General features: G+C 44.3%; 1 protein-coding gene and 1 long non-coding RNA gene across 3 annotated transcripts in view; both read right to left on the bottom strand.

Moving 5' to 3' along the window:
* The window catches only part of LOC139765080 (uncharacterized), a 50,511-nt gene extending 48,339 nt beyond the window's left edge, over positions 1 to 2,172 (bottom strand). For both annotated transcript variants that reach the window (XR_011716565.1, XR_011716564.1), the window contains exon 1: positions 2,101 to 2,172. This is a non-coding gene — a long non-coding RNA (uncharacterized lncRNA). The remainder of the gene's footprint in view (positions 1 to 2,100) is intronic.
* A 16,614-nt stretch (positions 2,173 to 18,786) lies between these two features.
* LOC139765076 (uncharacterized) lies at positions 18,787 to 20,315 on the bottom strand. The gene has a single exon (XM_071692209.1). The coding sequence runs from the start codon at positions 20,295 to 20,297 to the stop codon at positions 18,882 to 18,884; it is 1,416 nt and encodes a 471-aa protein (XP_071548310.1). The 5' UTR covers positions 20,298 to 20,315; the 3' UTR covers positions 18,787 to 18,881.
* Positions 20,316 to 20,811: the final 496 nt, after the last annotated feature.

The following is a 20,811-nucleotide window of genomic DNA, read 5'->3' on the forward strand; positions in this document are numbered from 1 at the left end:
ACTTCTTTTACTTTCTATTTCGCCTTTCATCCAAAACGGATACGACTCAAGCGTTCTCTTGCCCACAAAGAGAGAAAGAAGAGAAGGAAAAAAATTAATCTTCTTCAGCTTTAGTTTCTTATCCGTCTATCGCTATGATTCACAAGCAGCAGATGTACAGACCTGTGCACTGAACACCCGTACATGCAATATCTATTTCACTCATCTCGTCCTAGAGCGAACAATACGAGGTTGTAGGTCAAGGCACATCATATGCCCCAACATGATAAGAACGACACTCGAAATATATATCTTGTGTTTAGATGAACGTGAAGCAATCTTTTCATTAAGGAAAATGAGATTTCTGGCTTCATACAGAGAATGTTAAGCAATTCTAAATGAAATCAGGTTTATAATGAATGTCTCGACCGTTTAAGCCATTACGACTGAGTGTTAGTCTCGTATGTCTGGCCCAAGTTGGCGAGGAAGGAATGGTTACGCCACTCAGCAGCTTACACCAATACCCAAGCTGTCACCTCCAGGAGGGATACATACGGCTCCTGAGGACGCTTCATGACACTGCTACTCTCTCTCTCTCTCTCTCTCTCTCTCTCTCTCTCTCTCTCTCTCTCTCTCTCTCTCTCTCTCTCTCTCCTTCAAGGCACAAAGCTCGAGGCGCTTTAACGAGGGACGTGTAGTGGCGGTGTCCCTAGTCCCAAGGTGCTACTTCCACGTCCTCCCACCTGAGAGTTCGTCCTGGAAGTGAGTGTGGCGAAGCCACTATATAATCCTCCTCCCTTTCGCCCACACCGCATTATAAAGTTCCTGTTCCTGCTCATCTCACTGTGCCAGATCAAGGATCATATTTTCTTACTAACCCAACGTCTCCCAAGTCTGGACTCAGCATCTGGAAGCCATAAGATCTTCCACTTCCTTAATGAACCAGTCAACACAAATCACTCAGGTTCCCCGCTTGTTTTCCCCTTTTAATATCTATTCCTTTTCTCATCAATTTTGTACATCATCTCACAATGTGTTCATAGAATGTCCTCTTTTATAATCTATAACCTCTGGTTTATTCAGCCTTTAGCTGCGACGACGCTCTCCTATCAGAATATTTCTCTCTTCTATCCAAGCTGCGTCAGCAGATGATGGTTCGTACTACAAACTCTTGTGTTCTAGAGAGAGAATAAGAATCATAGGTATTGTTAAAACGTCTTCCCATCTGCCCATCAGTAACTCCCTTCCTATCGCTCTTGGGTTGGAGGAGGTATACATACAGCCTCTCAGATACATTCTACACGTCCTTAACCCATGACTCGTACTTGTTTTAAGCGATACGTGAGTTTCAGCTTCAATGTAGAATTCATAAAGCTTCAGATGTTATGTGAAGAGAACGATCCCGTCAGTGATTGAACGGTAAATGCGTCCAACATTGTGTGTGTTGCTGTAACCAGAGCAGAACCCATATTGTGTAGTGAAGAGCAGAGAGGAAAGGAATCGTGATTGTAAATTACGATAACATTTGCAGTATGAACATGCTGCACAAACCCTAGGAAAAAAAAATTATCATTCATTTTGCAATATTGGTCGACTATATTGGTATATCTTTCAAATAACATGTTGGTCATGTGTCAACAAGTCCTCTCTGATCTCATTTACATATTCCATCCATTACGGCTCTGGCAGATATCAAATATCAAAATGAATTTATTTTACGTTTAAAACTGTTTCATGACTGGCTTCAACTGATGGGTTCCCAGTTGTTATTGTTTCTGTTCTGTTTGATGTATGTGATTTCACTTATCATTCTTACTCATTTCGTGTATATTTATTATAACGAATCTAGCTCTCACAGTAATGAAGGTGATGGTCGATATAGAGCACTGTTGTCTAGGTTATACTGCGCGAAGACCCGTCATAAATGATTGTGAAAAATTACAGGTGGAGAATGAGCTCAGGTTGATAATGATCAGTATCATTAATCAAACATAGAAGTAACAGCAAGTATAATAACTAATTAACCACAAATCAAATGAAAAAGCAATTTCCCAGCACACAGCACAAAACTATGTTAATACAACCGTAAGTGCATTTAACCACAAAGGCAGCTTAACTTACATAAAAAAATCGTTACGCTCCCCTACCACACCACCACACCTCGGGGAAGAGCCACTACACCTCAGGATGCCGTCTGGGTTGAGACTGCCGTGGAAGGCATCGGCACTGATATATAAGGAGTGGGTCTGAAGCCCGGCTTGTCTCAGTCAAAGTGAGACGAAGCAACAAGGACTTGAATGAACGCAGAACGATCTGGTTCCAACGTGCCAGAGAGGCAGTGGAGAGGCGTAGTATGGAGGACAAAATAATATAAGATTTTAAATCTAAACAAGATGTTAGGAGAGTACATGATGATATATATATATATACATATATGCAAAGATTCGAACCCCTTACCATTTGCGTGGTAGCTGGGAACGCTAACTTCGAGGCTATGATCGCCCCCAACAGGGAAACGACTATTCGACTGCTAGTAATCCAATACCCTTAAACAAGATCTTAGTAGAGTACATGACAATATATATATATATATATATATATATATATATATATATATATATATATATATATATATATATATATATATATATATATATATATATATATATATATATATATTCCGTTACTTGCTGTCCCAGAGGCCCAGTCTATGTGACTCTGGAAGCGCCCAGGACCACGTCCACCGAGTGGGACCATGAATCACAAAAACTAAGTTTATGTTGTATGTTTGTCTGTTGGGAAGTCAGCGCTGTGAGACGAGCACAGGACACATGCCAGATGATCGTTCAATGTCTTCAGTTCAGGATTTCCATCTGGAGCATGTTGGGGATGTCGTGTTGAGATGAACTGGTGCTTTTTAATCATAGGGTGATGACTGGTGGCCAGAGCGAGCGGACGAGGGAGTGGCGTGGTGTCAGGTCGGCTTGGACGATGCCATGCTCCATCATACTCACCTCTCTTGCGTACACTCAGTGCCCAAGCTCTTCTTCCCTGTGAGCTTCCGGTGCACATCCAGGTCATTTCCTCTGCTAGTTGGACGTCGCTGTTCTTAATTTTTTTCCCAACGTTCATTTCTAGCAGCCGATTCTGACAGTTGTCTTCAAAAGAGACCCCCCATCATCTCAACCTTCTCCTCCTCTTACTCCTCCTCTTTCTCCTTCTCCTTCTCTGATACAGCGAATATCACACGGTAATCATCATCATACAACGACTATAGTAACGACCATTCCCGTCCACAGTGGTCCAGCACTACACACTTACTGCTCTCATCTTGTGAGGACGCTCGAGAACCACCCCTGCCAAAGGTACCACAAGAAGGTTCCTCGGAGGCCCGCCTCCAGCTGCATCTCTCTCTCTCTCTCCCCATCCGACGGCCCCACTCGGTAGTACTTCAGCCCCTGCAAGTGGATGGAGAAAAAGGGGGGGGAGGGCACTCGGCCTACCTTTCCTTTTTCCTCCATGAACATATATGTTTTTTGGCTTCGTATTTTCCAAGAATTGTGTAAAAAGGAGAATATTTTTATATATATATATTTCTGACAAGCGTCTCAGCGACTCAGAGATGCCAGAGTCCTTGAGTTTACCTTCTCAAGTACCGGCGCTACCAGACCCCAGCCAGAACGTCGACCTGGCCGCTACCAGTCGACAGTCGGCCTCACCATAACCAGTCCCCAGCCAGATCAAAGTACATGTATAAGATATAAACTGTAGGTGGAGGCTGGATGACCTGAGATATTATCCAGCAACAGAAGACGATGGGAAGAAGAGTTCTGTGTACTACATGAGAAACACTGAACAGAGAGACCTGGCAACTGGCGCAGGTCACGAATAGACGACCACCACTTAAGTACCAGCTCAGGCAGGGTCGTGGCCTCGACGGTGATGGACGTTCGTAGGAGCAGAAAAAAACAATTCTCAGTTCTGGGAAAGACACAATCTGCTGGAGAGACAAAGAGAAAAAGAGAAATCCTCATGAAAGGCCTTGTGAAGGTGGGACAAATAGGTCAGCTGCTCTGCCTTGCCTCAGTGTATGTAATGACAGATGACAAAGACCCTTACCCAGGAGAGGAGAGGGAGGAGCACTTAGGGACAACGTCAAGCCAGCGGCCTGAGGACCTGACCCACCTTAATCCATCTTGTGCGTGAGCGAGGGGCGAGGAGGAGGAGGAGGAGGAGGACCACACATTACACCTGCTGTTGTCCGACGTGAACGCAAGCAGCCAGGCGTGTGTACACTGGTGGGGTTTTGACTCTTGACTCTCCTGTGGTGACGAGAGAGAGAGAGAGAGAGAGAGAGAGAGGGGGGGGGGGTGATTCCTCCGTCAACCACAGTGAATCTCTTTCTCACCATAACTATATCCAAGCCTAAAGACTGAAGGGGTCATCCCCTGGTGTATGACGGAACATACTTTCACCTTTAAGACACGTCTGAGGTTTCATCTCTCATTGGAGACTAGTTAACATACACAAATCTTGCTTGATGATGGTTTACCAGACATCTTCTGACGGCGCGGCCTCTGATCCTGTCAGCGTGAGGTAACCTCCCCCCTCCCCCTCAACCCCTCTAGATATATGCATCACCACCCCAGACATACGCGATTTCACATTTATAGAAAATGTAATGAACTTGTGAACGATACACCAGCACACGATATCTGTTCAATGCTCGGGTTGAACTTCATCAATCATGCAGCACATCCAGTTCCTCCACGATGCCCATGTAAGCTGATGCGATCCTTCACGGTTTTCACTTCCCTCATGACCTCGGCATCATCCGGAAATATATTCAGGAAAGTGTGTATGTGTTGTGTATACCTTTTAATTGAAGAGGTTTACGCCCTTAATGAAATGGATGGGCTTAATGATATCAGTTCATAGATTTTTATCTAATTATACGAAGAGTAGAAACTTTTTCTGCCGTTTCTTTTTTCTATATACGATTAACTTATTAAACTTTTGATTTTTTTTTGACCCACACAATTTAATCGACATTTATCTATCGACCTCCTTGCATGGTCCCCCCCCCCCCCCCCAGTGAGTCTAGAACGACCACTCCGGGAGTAATGGTCGTTCAGGCAAGGAATCACCACAGATCTCAGGCAGTGACATCCGTCACTGTCGCTGTATCCTGGAGTAGTGACGGACGAGTTGTACCTCAACCTTGTAAGCTATTGAACAAATGCTCCTGACTGATTGATGATGACCCTGCCTGGTGACCCTGCCTGGTGACCCTGCCTGGTGACCCTGCCTGGTGACCCTGCCTGGTAACCCTGCTTGGTGACCCTGCTGGTGACCCTGTCTGGTAACCCTGCTTGGTGACCGTGCCTGGTGACCCTGCCTGGTGACCCTGTCTGGTAACCCTGCTTGGTGACCCTGCCTGGTGACCCTGCTTGGTGACCGTGCCTGGTGACCCTGCTTGGTGACCCTGCCTGGTGACCCTGCTTGGTGACCGTGCCTGGTGACCCTGCTTGGTGACCCTGCTTGGTGACCCTGCTTGGTGACCCTGCCTGGTGACCCTGCCTTGTGACCCTGCCTGGTAACCCTGCTTGGTGACCCTGCCTTGTGACCCTGCCTTGTGACCCTGCCTGGTGACCCTGCTTGGTGACCCTGCCTGGTGACCCTGCTTGGTGACCCTGCTTGGTGACCCTGCTTGGTAACCCTGCCTGGTAACCCTGCCTGGTGACCCTGCTTGGTGACCCTGCCTGGTGACCCTGCTTGGTGACCCTGCCTGGTGACCCTGCTTGGTGACCCTGACTGGTGACCCTGCTTGGTGACCCTGCCTGGTGACCCTGCTTAGTGACCCTATTAAAAGGCAAAAAGATTTTTCTTTTTTCTTGACTGAATTTCAGACTCCGCTTCTGTTCAGGTTAATGACTTTACTCTGGACTCCAGGTAAGGCAAAGAATGCTGATTACCTTTGTTTCTACTTGAAGACTTACATTGATGTCCTGACTGAAGCATACAGGAGAAAAAAGTATTTTTCTTGGTATTTTCTTTCTCTTTTTTCCTCTCTTTCTCTTTCAAAGTAACTCCAGGACCCATTCTCATAGGTTCCTATAAGTCGAAGGCCGAGCTACAATCAGTAGCAGGGAAGAATGGTCTCATACGAAGTGAGAAGTTCTTCAACAAGATTGTACTTCGATGATACAGCCTTGCTGGAGGTCACCCCCTCAATAATGACGTAACCACATGTAGGCGGAGTCCGGTAACGTCTGTGTTAGAATTTAGACGTAAAATGTATGATTCTAATTTCAGTCATATTACTTAATCATGAATGATATCAACATTAAGATTAATAGAAGATGAATTCCGATCGTCTTCGGCGTTAGTTATCATAAACCTTAGTGTCCAAAGTGTAGTGAAGATGTAGTATAGTAAAGATGATGTGAAAAAAAAAAATAAAAAGAGGGACTTATATGTATCTTTCTGTTAGTCATAGTTTAAGGTCACAGTGTTAGGTAGACATGAGTGAGTGAAGACATCTGTTTATTACCCAGCGATCGTGATATTTCCCTTGTGAAGACGGTCTTATTATTATAATGTTTAGTTTCATAGATCCCAATATGACGACTTCCTTTACATAAGGCTGTGTGAGTGCTGAAGCAAGACTTCAGGATCCACACCAGACGTGGGAAGTCTTTTTTACAGGAAAGTGAACAATGGGTGACGGCAATTTTCTATACGATTGAGCTATACATTTGTAATATTGCTCGCGGCAGGCTGGAGGTCATGGCTCCCTCTTCATTTCCCGGGTATGGAAATGTATTACATGTGTTGGCAATCTTACAGAGTGAAGCATATATACGTACATATATATATATATATATATTATCCCTGGGGATAGGGGAGAAAGAATACTTCCCACGTATTCCCCGCGTGTCGTAGAAGGCGACTAAAATGGGGGGTGGGGGGGTGGGGGGGGGGGAGCGGGTGGCTGGAAATCCTCCCCTCTCGTTTTTTTTTTAATTTTCCAAAAGAAGGAACAGAGAATGGGGCCAGGTGAGGATATTCCCTCTAAGGCCCAGTCCTCTGTTCTTAACGCTACCTCGCTAATGCGGAAAATGGCGAATAGTATGAAAAAAAAAAAAAAAATATATATATATATATATATATATATATACATATATATATATATATATATATATATATATATATATATATATATATATATATATATATATATATATATATATATATATATATATATAGTAGAGGAAGTACTGGCAGAAAGAACGCCTGGAGTTGGTCGAGATATGGTTGCCTGTACCATAGGCAGTTCCTGACAATACGTATGAACTTGCCAGTGAGGGTATGGGTACGTTTCAGGTCACCTACACCGGCGGCGTGAAGGCCTTGGCCAGCACCAGGCCGACGAGGAGGATGAAGAGGAGGAGGAGGACCTGGTCTCCACCTACAGGAAAGAGAGAGAGAGAGAGAGAGAGAGAGAGAGAGAGAGAGAGAGAGAGAGAGAGAGAGAGAGAGAGAGAGAGAGAGACAGGCCTTGACCAGAGGGACGTGGAGTGTGTGCGTCTGCCTGCACCTCACCTCCTGGTGGGAGACCAGCTTGGCCACCTCCTGCAGAAGGACTTTATAACGTAACCCGGGACCTCCTCAACGTAAGAAGGAGGCACACAACGGCAGTAGGAGTTCGATACGATACACAACGTCCTTCACGGAGATCCCGGCTTGTCAGATGTAAACATTTCACCAAGTCTCAACTCCTAGTATGAGGACAGAGGCTTAACACATCATCCAGCCTCTGTGACAGAGTGGCAACTGTCCCGGCTGTTAGAGGGAAAGTAAGGGGTGCGTGCCTTGTGGGTATGGGAAGTTATACGGGGTTGGTTGGGCCGGCATGCGTGTTACTCATTTTTTATGGTATTTTGTCTAGATACTTCATTCATAATGATTTGGTTGATGGTAGGGTGTACTTTAAAGTTACCTGAGGATAGGTCATAGTTATTTATATCGATAATTAAGACAAATTCAGTGACATGACGGAATGAATTATCAGATGAATGGTACAGTGTGACTGGATGTAGAGCTCCCTCCCTGTACAGTGGAAGGAGATAATTACACACACACACACACACACACACACACACACACACACACACACACACACACTCAGGTTAAACGTTCATAACCAGTAAAGTCATACAACCACAAGAGTAGCATGTCTATTTGAATGTGAAAAAGAAAGTGATTTGTCTGAATATGAAACGTAAGAAAATGCCAATATTTGAAAGCGAATGTTTCCCTATCACTCGCCTATCACTCTACACCCTAGACAGACTCCACTTCACCCTTGAAAAATTCCTGCACATCTCACGGGTCAGGTCAAAGTTCATCTTCACTACACCCTCGACACCACAGGTTCTATACACCACCACTGATGTATGAGAGCGTTTACCATCATCACTGGTGTATGTTAACGTTCACCATCACTGGTGTATGCTAACGTTCACCATCACTGGTGTATACTAACGTTCACCATCAATGGTGTATACTAACGTTCACCATCAATAGTGTATGCTAACGTTCACCATCAATAGTGTACGCTAACGTTTACCATCAATGGTGTATACTAACGTTCACCATCACTGGTGTATACTAACGTTCACCATCACTGGTGTATACTAACGTTCACCATCACTGGTGTATACTAACGTTCACCATCACTGGTGTATACTAACGTTCACCATCAACGTCACCAAAAGAGAGCGACATCACTTGACTACGCCAAGCGTGCTTCCCTCCCTCATCCACCAGGCCGGGACGTCTAATATGACATCTCTTCCATCCTCATTTCCTCATTAAGATACGTAAAAAATCTTTGGATTCTTTCGTGTAAATGAAGTCATCATTATGGTAATTTCATCTCTGGTCCATCATAAGCAGAGCGGAACTTCACTTCATCGCGTTAGAGGTGAGGAAGAATGAGTTTTCAGATCTTGATTCTCCTAGAGAGAGAGAGAGAGAGAGAGAAGAGAGAGAGAGAGAGAGAGAGAGAGAGAGAGAGAGAGAGAGAGAGAGAGAGACTCTAGGCGAGTTAAATCATGTCCTCTGTAGCATTCTGTGTCTGAGTAAGTCTGCACCCTGGTTATACCCCTAACCCTACACGCACCAGTACAGGAACGACCAGTATTCCTCTCTTTCATCTCTCTGTATCGTATGCCTGAGGTCTATGCTATGAGACGGTCGAGGATTTGTGCCTCAGAGCATAAGCTTCTTTTAAAGAACTTTTTAAAGATTTTTTTTTTAATGATGTTGTAGGGTTCAGAAGATCTTTTTAGATGTCTTGCATGTTCCTTGATCTTAAAGTTGCTACACATTGGCCAGATTGTTCCTACAAATGCAACTAGTATATATATATATATATATATATATATATATATATATATATATATATATATATATATATATATGATTTCTGAGTACTTGGTACTGAGAGTCTAACGGGATGTGATCAATCTCGACTCCGTTGCTCAAGGACGTGAGGTGAAGGGTATTCGATTACGTGTAATAGAATAGTCTTTTCCTTTCACGGGAAGCGTGGCCGAGTGGTCAGTGTACCCAGTCACCACTTACATGGCATAAGGTTCGAATCCTTGCTGATGGAGGGTATTATGTGCCCCATGAAAATGCGCCCTCATGTGTACCGTCTGTATATATATATATATATATATATATATATATATATATATGAGTAAAGATGTCACAGAAATACACAGAACTCGTATACCATTCGTCTCAATACCCTTTATAGCCGCCTGCAGGCAGCATCGGTGTGGTGCAGATATGACTATATAACGACCCACGGAATTACAGCAAAAAGCCAAAATAAAAACAAACGTGAGTACCGGATCCGGGAGGAATTTACTGCTCCCATTCCAGCTAAAGTCATCCTGGGATTTGTGGGAGATTTATCATTGTACAGTTACCAGAAAATACATTAACTTGGCTTCCGTTCACTATCCATCTCTCCCCCCCCCCCCCCCCCCCCCCCCCACACACACACACACACACATACCTTATGTGACCCGATGCCCACGCCAGATCGGACGGCCTTAGCGCGTCCCTCTAACCCTAACTGACCACATCTCGACCCCAACGTCAACAAAGGCATCTCCCCCCACGATCTGGTCGTGTTATTATCCCTCACGTGTTTACCTTCCATAGTCTCTTCAAGTTTTATTCTTGAGTCACCCGATGATGGCCAAGTGTTTGTACGAAATGTTCCGTTACTGTGAATGATTCAGCGATAACATTCAAGAATAAGCATTGGAAATGTGATGCGTAGTCTCCCATAGTTGGTTGGATCTGACTGACCAAGGTCATGTCAGTCGTGACAGGTTGAGTCTGGTCCCACTGATCCCCTCAGAAGGAAAGGTAAAGGAACTCCTCTTTCGAGAATGAGTCGAAGAGGATCACCAGAACTTGATTTAAGATAGCCTCAGGTGGCGTGAGGGAGCATGGCTGGAAGTTAGTCATTTCCATCGTCTGATCTTTCCTTCCTTCCCCTCATCCTCGGTATGTCGCCTCAGAAGTGCGATCCTCTTATCCTAGACATGTGATAGTGTCACCCTCAACACGTCATCTAAGACTTCAGAAGCTAGACATAGGATCCTTTCCTCCTAGACGTGGGGTATTGTATCATCTTTGACATGCGATCCTATCGCCCTTGTCATATGATCGTGTCACCTTTGTCATGTGATCGCGTCATCCTTGACATGTAATTATGTCATCCTTGTCATGTGATCGTGTCATCCACTCACCTTGTACGTAGAAAACGAGCATTGACTTTAGAACCCGCTACATACAATACCTAAACTCGGGTACATGAACTGAGGCATAATGACCCCGCCTGTCAGTCGGCTGGGAGGCTGAAACCGGATAAGTTAACGACGACAGGCGACCCTGGACGTGTCGTCTTCCATAATATAAACCTGCTGGACCTCTGCTGACGGAGACCTGGACAGCGTGAATCGCCAGCTGACACACAACCTCGAACTACTCCTTCCCGAAGAGACAAGGGGCAAGACCTCGAACTTGTGTACACCAACCTTAGTAACTCGTCGTCTTTTCAAGCTTCCGTCGGGGTCATGTCAAGGATGTACACTGAGTCTGACCACTAAGGTCAAGAAAGATACAACTTCCAGCACTGGGACTGACCTTAAAAGACGATGTAGCGACCTTGTCCAACACAAGAATTTTGACCCAAGAACCTACAGTAACCAAGGAAAGAAGGAAACAAACAATGGGCCACCGACATGCTTCACCAAGGCAGTCGAACTGACTTCCTAAACTTGATGAAAACTTACGTCGCTGGCTTACACGGGGTCATGCTTCCTACCTGACTGCGTGGCTAGGGAATCACTCCTTCCGTAGATGATGATAGGGTCTGAAACACGTGACCTTTGACCAACAGACATACCAGAGGAGCGTCCCAGGGAGATATGATACGTTCCAGGGTGGCAATTATGCGTTCCAGGGTCTATGATGCGTCCCAGGAGGAAATGACGTATCTCAGTGAGCAACTATACGTCCCAAGGGGAAACGATACCTTGGTGATAACAGGAGAATGGGTTTCTTGGTCAGCCAGTGTTATGGATTGTAGTGATAACTACGTTCCTCATGACCTGCTGCCGTAACTCATGACCTGCTGCCGTAACTCATGACCTGCTGCCGTCAATCATGACCTGCTGCCGTAACTCATGACCTGCTGTCCTTCGTCTTAACCGTGGTATCATCACCCGGTACCACAGTGTACCATCACTATACCATAGCGTACCATAGTGATGGTATGAGGTAGTACCACTTATGTGAGAGGGACCTAAGCGTCCTCATGGTACCAGGACAACGCCTTATTACATCAGGGCGACCTTGTGGTCCGAGAGAGTGGTGCCCACACGGTATGTGGTGCATTCATAAGAAAAGATCTCTCTCTCTCTCTCTCTCTCTCTCTCTCTCTCTCTCTCTCTCTCAGCTGCAAGCAGAAAGGGAAATAGTTCTGGTCATGAAGCAAGAAGTGCGGTGACCGTATGTAATGTGACACTTGCACATGCCTCGGCTGTTATACCACTGTCTATTGAGAGCGCTTCTACGTGACACTGTCTCACGACACTTCTCTACAAAAGTGCCATATGATGCTGCTACAAGACGCTTCTATATATGCAGGTGGTGCCGTATGACACTTCCGTATGACACTGCTGTATAACAGTGATATATGAGACACTCGTGTACGGTTGCTGTATGACAGTGAAAGAACTTTGAAATGTACGACACTCTTGCATATCTAATGTACGACATTCTTACATATCTGATATACGATAATATGGCTTTTTTGTATCGTTTCAAACTGTATGATGAATATTCCATGTAATGACCAGAGTTTTAGCCTTTCCTCTTCTCTAATATTGAGAGTAATCTTTCATCACCTGGACAGTGGAGCTGTATAACTACTTAAAAAGTTGCCAACGCGCCGACTAGAACGTTTCCCACTCTATCAAATCACCGACACAATACGCAAAAGTTTTTCCTCAAAAAGGCCACCTGAGCCCATGTTTGCTTGAGTGTTGACAAACTTCAAGTTTTCTGAATCTTAAAGTTAACTGAGCTGCGAGGTTCAGGAGGTTCGTTCAGGTGTTGTTTAAGTAAATTCCGTCTGTGCAGGACACAGAGAAAATTCTCATCGACTTGAAAACTATTGAAATGTTTACACATTTCGCTGAAATGATTTATATGCCAGGGAGTAGATTTTTAGTTTGAATTGCGGGGTCTTTGTGTAACTTAATTGGCTGTAGACAGCAACCACTCAGGCAAGTATATAACGTCCTGACTTACGAGTGTTGAAGTGATGACTGAGACCATCTTACACCCTCCGTGTCAGTAGGGTGTAGACAGCAGCCACCCCAGGGAACCATCTTACAATCTTCGATGTAGATTGTAAGTCTTAGTTTCTGTCTCATAAAAGCCAGATATCTATCCTCCTCATTGTTTTCAACTATTCATTCTTTTCTTCTCACTTTCTTTATTCTGGACCAACCTTTTCCTGTGTTACCCTTTTATTTTGTCTTTCTTTTCATTTAGGGCATAGTTTCATTAAGGTCAACTGTTCGTGACCAGGACCTGTAACATGGGGAAAAAGGAAAGAAATTATCTTTATTTTCTCATGTGTTTCGTCGCCAGTGTGTTAGGTGCTCTTAAGGTGAGTGAGCTTTTCTCCGTCTTAGTGATACAGCTTTCCGCTGATCCGAAGTTTTCCGAGGACGGACATAGGATCGATCGTATGAGCTCAACGTGATTCGAATCGGCTTCATTATGAGTGTGTTGTCAGATGTTTCATTTCCCATCGAGTGTGGCCACGATGGACAGGTATGGAGCATAATGAGTCTACTTTTCAGAGATACGAGAATATCTATTAAGATTCTCATGCTCATAATATCATGAATCTTCCTGAAGATTCATATTCGTACCTGTCTCCTTCTCTTGGTTCGCTTTACCTACCCTCCCCACCCTGCATGACAAGTCTTCATCCAATGTTTTCGAATACAAATCCAGAACTTCAAAAATACATAGGCAACTACGATGTTAATCAGAAATCTAGAAAAATTGTGATTGCCAGATCCAGAGTCAACTCCATCAATCATTCGACATCGTGAAACACTGTGGAGTTAGAGACATCATGACGATGGCAAAGCTATTTACGAGAGTGATCAGGCAGGGATCCTGCATTAGGTTTACTGTTCCTGTTCCGTTTTTTTTTTTTTGTCAGCTTTCACCCGGGACCAATTTCAACGGTAGTTGGACAAATGCAATTATGCCAAACGTTTCGAAGTAAAATCCTGTTACGTGGGTAACATTCAGGTGTGTAGAATTCACTTTGAACATCGAAATTGCATTATAGTTAAACCTACAGTTGATCAGCACCTTTATTAAACTATTCTATATTTCAGAAAAGATATTATTCACACACGGACCAGTCTCATGAACCAGCTCATATACGTACCACCTGCAGGTAATAATAATGATAATTATAACAATAATGATAATGATAACGATAATAATAATAGCAATGATCCACTGTTTGTTGATTAAGAAGATGACATACAATATGGTATACAGAACCTGGTGTCAGGTTTACTTCTAACACAGGTGAGTGGTGCAACGTGCAGGTAATATATATATATATATATATATATATATATATATATATATATATATATATATATATATATATATATATATATTGGCGAACACTTTTCATAAGGCTGAGCCTTGAGAAGAGCCACTCTCGAGCAACGTCCTCCCCAAACCTCCCATTTCACAGTGTCCTAAAGGTTAGGTTCCACCTCCCTGTTGGTGTGGGGAAACTCTCCATGATCTTATTCATGTAAGCTTTAGATCGAACTCCTTCTCCTCCCGAGGTCAATTCTTCTCTGAGATCAAAAGATTTAGGTGTGGGTTCCTCTTTTCCTGCCTCCCTTCTCATCCTTTACATGGGCTACTTTGAATTTAAGCCTCTCTATCCTGGACGCTCATCCTATTCGTTACGAAGACATTGTCCTTGCTCTCCGACAACACCAAGTCCCCATCTTCACTCTACTTACTCAATTATAAACCCTGAGAACTCCTTACCTGACCTTCCTCAGGGTAGTGGTCCTCAGGTCCGACCTCATTTCTACGCTTACACCTTCACAAAACGTTTGGAACAGCAGCCAGTATATATCTTTAGAGTAAAACCTATAAGGTCTTAAGAGAAGTACTTCTGCTCCTCCATCCTGCGTGCGCCCCATTCCCCCACCTCTCTCTCTCTCTCTGGCCCTGAGCGCCACATCTCTTCCTTAAGGCCGAGGATATCTCAGATATTTCATTAACTGGGCATCATCCACTCACACCAGGTCAGGTGCGCTTGTTTTCCTCCCGTCTCAGTGCTCGCTACTTCATGTAATAAAACCCTGGGTACTCTCCCTACCTCCCTCCCTTAACGCCCACCCCCTGGGTACTCTCCCTACCTCCCTCCCTTAACGCTCACCTCCTGGGTACTCTCCCTACCTCCCTGCACGAAGTGAGGAGTTCTCTAGAACAAAACAATTTTCCGCTAACCATCACGCCCAGGACAGACGTCTTGTCAACACAGCCAATGTTCACAACGTCCCTGGCGCTGCTGCTCCCCCCCCCCCCCCTTCCCAAGAGACCATATGTATATATCTGTGTGTATATATATATATATATATATATATATATATATATATATATATATATATATATATATATATATATATATATATATATATATATATATACTTACTATGATGGTACACCAAATCTACATATCTCTTAGACGGGGGTTCAGAGTATACAGTATTATACAAAAATATAAAGTTAAAAGGTGGCTCAATCTGATTCTATTTCTAAGTATCATTTTTCACAAATGTCTCTTGGAGTATTTAGGGAGAAAATATAAGATCAGGAGGAGGCTTACAGAGAGAGAGAGAGAGAGAGAGAAAAGAAGCCTTGGCGCTTCCAACACCTTTAATGGTCCATATATGTCGCCACCTGAGATCAAAGACTAGTTGATATATGTGTTCTTCGCCTGGGATAAAAGGTTGTAGGGAGCTCCGCTGTACGCACCAATATGGCACACATGCTTCGGAAATATGCGTACAAACGTTGCTGCGTAGGTACCTATACGTACAAACGTTGCTGCGTAGGTATACCTATACGTACAAACGTTGCTGCGGAGGTACCTATACGTATAAACGTTGCTACGTAGGTACCTATACGTACAAACGTCGCTGCGTCGTTACCTATGTGTACAAACGTCGCTGCGTAGGTACCTTTACGTACAAACGTTGCTTCGTAGGTACCTATACGTACAAACGTTGCTACGTAGGTACCTGTATGTATAAACGTTGCTGCGTAGGTACCTACCTATATGTACAAACGTTGCTGCGGAGGCGCCTGGATGTGAAAAGGGAGCTGTGGTTTCGGTGCATTATACATGACAGCTAGAGACTGAGTGTGAACGAATGTGGCCTTTGTTTTCTTTTCCTAGCGCTACCTCGCGCACATGCGGGGGGAGGGGGTTGTTATTTCATGTGTGGCGGGGTGGCGATGGGAATGAATAAAGGCAGACAATATTAATTATGTACATGTTTACATATGTATATATCTGTGTGTGTATATATATGTATACGTTGAGATGTATAGGTATGTATATTTGCGTGTGTGGACGTGTATGTATATACATGTGTATGTGGGTGGGTTGGGCCATTCTTTAGTTTGTTTCCTTGCGCTACCTCGCTAACGCTGGAGACAGCGACAAAAGTAAGATAAAAAGATAAAAAGATAATATATATATATATATATATATATATATATATATATATATATATATATATATAACAAGCAGAAAGAATACCAGACCACAAACATGTCATTTCAGCCGAACATATGTCATGTAAGAATGTGTGCTAGAGACGTGTGCGCCGGAAATGTGTGAGTTGGAGATGCTGTGTCCACTCGCCAGCTTTTCCACCCGGTGATTACATGGAGCCACAACAGCTGTTGTCAACTCTTACAAACCCAAGAGTCTTTGGACCAATACAGGGTAAGAGCATGGCCGCAGGACTGGGCTAATGGCTTGGAAAGGATCGCCATTATTAAGCCCAGAGAGAGAGAGAGAGAGAGAGGAGTCTGCAACGATCAATATCTCCCAACCAAGAATGTGTGTAAACTTAGCAACGGCTGGGTTGGATTATCGTGTTCGGCACTGAAAAAAAAGAAAGTTTATGATTAACTTCAGACAGTATCCTATACCAGGGAGAGAGAGAGAGAGAGAGAGAGAGAGAGAGAGATGAATCCTTGCTGAATAAAGCTGAACAACACATAGGGATATTTTGGACCCACTTTTTGTTCTCTGCCGCCATATAGAAGAACTTCTGGAAGAACATAGTTATCATGAACGGCTGCTTTTAGGGAATCAAATTATCTTGAGTGGTAATACGATCGAGAACTCTATGGTTCTCTCTGCCAAATGCTACATTGCCCGGAAGGGATGCTCTCGAGAAACATAATGTTATGTCTTGAAGACCCCAACGAAGGTATCGGAATTAGATGAATAATCACCAGGCTTTATAATGTAATTTCTTGAAACTCATTCATCATTTACATTTTCATCCCTTCATTTTTGTTTTCATCTACTTTGTCTTATCTATCTCTTTTTTCAAACTTCTATACGTAGTGCTGAAGTGAAGGAATTTCGCCACGTTTTCCCATTTCCGAAATTCTAGGGACCAAGATGTAAGCACTGTGATGTCCTACGACCACTTTCACCGTGATCTGGTAATATCAGATTTGGTATGTAAGAGGTTTCTGCCCAGCTGAGCTGTTGTGACCTAACGTGTCAATCAGATATGCAAAGGGAATCGGCCCAGTCGACCTGTTATGACCTGTTTTGTCAATTATGCTTAATCAAGCCCACGGTAACGTGAGTTTCATTTGTGTATGCTTTTATCAGTCTGCCTGATGACGTGATAAACGAAAGGTTTCGCAGCTACATATAAATATAAATATGTTTATATTTATATGTATATATATATATATATATATATATATGTGTGTGTGTGTGTGTGTGTGTGTGTGTTAAGATACACACACACAGAGTCCAGGTGAATCACTGAGAGGGGCACTTGCCCGATCTTTACGTGAAGAAAACTTATTCTCTTATATTCCTCTGAGTTATTTCCTGTACGAGTGGAGGCGAGTGGCAGCTGTAACAGTAATGCCATCAAAGAAGATCTGCGGGGAGGAGGAGGAGGAGCAGGTGGACCACACGTTACACCAGCTGTTGTCCGACGTGACCGCCAGCAGCCAGGTGTGTGTACACTGGTGGGGTGCTGACTCATGACTCTCCCGTGGTGACAGTTAACCTCAGTTTGTGACTTGGGAGAGATGAGGTCGTCGGGGGTGACCTGTGCCCTAATCTCTTCACCTGTTTGTGTCTTAATTCCTCTGCAAGTGGTTCTCTCTTTCTGTCTGTCTGTCTGTCTGTCTTTAGTGTTGACAATGTAATAATACGAAAGCGCTTGACACTTTGAATTATCCGTTTCCATGTGGAATATTTGTTCTTGACGCTACCTCGCTAACGCGGGAAATGGGGGAGATGTGAGAAAAAATGTATATATATATATATATATATATATATATATATATATATATTCACCATTTCCTTCTTTAGCGAGGTAGCGTCAAGAACAGAAGACTAAGCCCAAAAGGGAAAATCCTCACTTGAGATGGTGCCCCATGAGTGTAGAACTCCCTCCCTGTACCATTAAAGTACACACACACACACACACACACACACACACAGGTTAAAAGTTGATATCTTCGAAGTGTCATACAAACACGAGAGTAGTACGTCTAGTTCAGTGTAAAAAGGAATGCGTGTAGGTGAGCAAGAAATCAAGAAATTAAAAAAGAAAAGCGCACGTTTAAAAGCGAAAGTTTCCCTCTCACTCAGCCCTGTCTTTCCTCCGCCCTCAACATACTCATATTCTCTACACCCTAGACAAAAACTCTACGGCTTTCCCTTGAAAAATACCCATACACCCTAACGGGTCAGGTCAAGGGTCATCTCCACTACACCCTCGACAACGCAGACTAAAGTCATTAGTCACAGAAGCGGCGCTTCACTAGAAAGTAAAAAGATTAGTCAAAGTTTGTTTAATGTTCTTTTTAGAAATAAAGAAATGAAATGCAAAGACCCCGAGATGGGGTCTCATATAATCAGAAGGTCAGTACAATAAGCCAGTTATGTTTAGATTTAATCAAACACGTCACTGGCCGCTCCGTCTGAACTCAATGCGACGGCGTTCTTCGGCAAATTGTTCCTTGAGGAAACTCCGGAACCTCCTGCCTACGTCGTCGTCATCTGAATCCTCGTCGTCTGAGTCCTCGTCGTCTGAGTCCTCGTCATCTGAGTCCTCGTCGTCTGAGTCCTCGTCATCTGAGTCCTCGTCGTCTGAGTCCTCATCGTCTGAGTCCTCGTCGTCTGAGTCCTCGTCGTCTGAGTCCTCATCGTCTGAGTCCTCATCGTCTGAGTCCTCGTCGTCTGAGTCCTCGTCGTCTGAGTCCTCATCGTCTGAGTCCTCGTCATCTGAGTCCTCATCGTCTGAGTCCTCGTCGTCTGAGTCCTCATCGTCTGAGTCCTCATCGTCTGAGTCCTCGTCGTCTGAGTCCTCATCGTCTGAGTCCTCGTCATCTGAGTCCTCATCGTCTGAGTCCTCGTCATCTGAGTCCTCGTCATCTGAGTCCTCGTCGTCTGAGTCCTCGTCATCTGAGTCCTCGTCGTCTGAGTCCGAGTCATCTGAGTCCTCGTCGTCTGAGTCCGAGTCATCTGAATCCTCGTCGTCTGAGTCCGAGTCATCTGAGTCCGAGTCATCTGAGTCCGAGTCATCTGAGTCCTCGTCGTCTGAGTCCGAGTCATCTGAGTCCTCGTCGTCTGAGTCCTCGTCATCTGAGTCCGAGTCCGAGTCATCGGGGTCGACCTCCACCTTGTTCTGGTCTAATTTTCTACCAGTCTGATCATGAATCGAATCCAGTTCATGAGTTATGTGCTCCATCTTCTGGCTCAACCTCTGAAGATCGTGAAACAGGGCATCTTCTTGTTGTGCCTTCAGCTTCTCTTCATGGATGAAGTTTTCGACCATGCCAATCGTGTCATTCAAGTTCGAAGTCATATTTTGAACGGTCTCGCGGAGATGATTACTTTCGTTTAAAAGTCTGTCATAATCTCCGCGATAAGCTTCCTGCAATTTGTCTACAGTCTGACGAGTTTCAAAGGTCTCTTGACGAAATGATTCCAGTTCTTTCTTCCATTCCTTTTCCTGACCTTCCACACTCTCTTCAGCAAAGCGCATGAGTTCTACTATCTCTTTGCGGAAGTGTTTCTTCACTTCGTCCCATTTGCCTCTGACCAATTTCTCTCGATCTCCAAGATTCGTGAGAATTTCCTTACTTTCTTGATGAATGAACATTTTGACTTCCTGAGCGGAACCAGGATCCTGGCTGGTCTCAGTGAGTGGAGCTGGAGTAGGGGTCTGGTACACCCCACGGGAGTAGAGGTAGTCCTGGACATCTTTGAAGGTAAAGGGCCCCTTGGCGCCCACGGAGATGGACGGCTGGTAGTACGCGCTCACCACGACGCACAGGTAGCTTATCAAGCCGATAACGGTGATACGGTTGATACGCATTTTATTTATAGTTATATTTAAATTAATAGATAGAGATGCAGGACCTGGGGTTCTCTGTTAAACAAAAATACGAAATAAACAGATGGTCTCTGGTGGTGTCCGTGAGGTATCCGGGAAGATAGGATGCCTGGAAATAGTTGGGATGTCAAACCATAGCTGAAGTGTCAGGATGTACCTGAGGAGTATGGTAGTAGTTGGGTGGTGACTGTGGTGTATGAAAGTAGTTTAGATGGTGTCTGGGGTGTGTGGAAATAGGATGGTCTCTGTGGTGTTTGGTGTATGGGTGAAAATAGTGGAAGGTGGGTTGCCTTGCTATAGTTGGGGAGTAGGGCAGTAATTGGGGCATTGGATAGTTGTTTTGGAGTAAGTCAGTAGCTGGGGTTTTGGATAGTGGTTGGGGAGTAGGCAGTACCTCGCGATGGGCGGTAGCCGGATAATCAGGAGGTAACTACGGCTTTTGAGAAGTAGCTAGGAAGTAGGACAGCAGCTAAGGGTCGAAATAGTTGGGATATCA

The sequence above is a fragment of the Panulirus ornatus genome, chromosome 4 (genome assembly GCF_036320965.1).
Source record: "Panulirus ornatus isolate Po-2019 chromosome 4, ASM3632096v1, whole genome shotgun sequence".
In the NCBI taxonomy this organism is placed as follows: domain Eukaryota; kingdom Metazoa; phylum Arthropoda; class Malacostraca; order Decapoda; family Palinuridae; genus Panulirus; species Panulirus ornatus.

Bases quoted from the DNA above. Each gene is read 5' to 3' on its own strand.
- LOC139765076 (XM_071692209.1), bottom strand. From the start codon at position 20,297: ATGCGTATCAACCGTATCACCGTTATCGGCTTGATAAGCTACCTGTGC.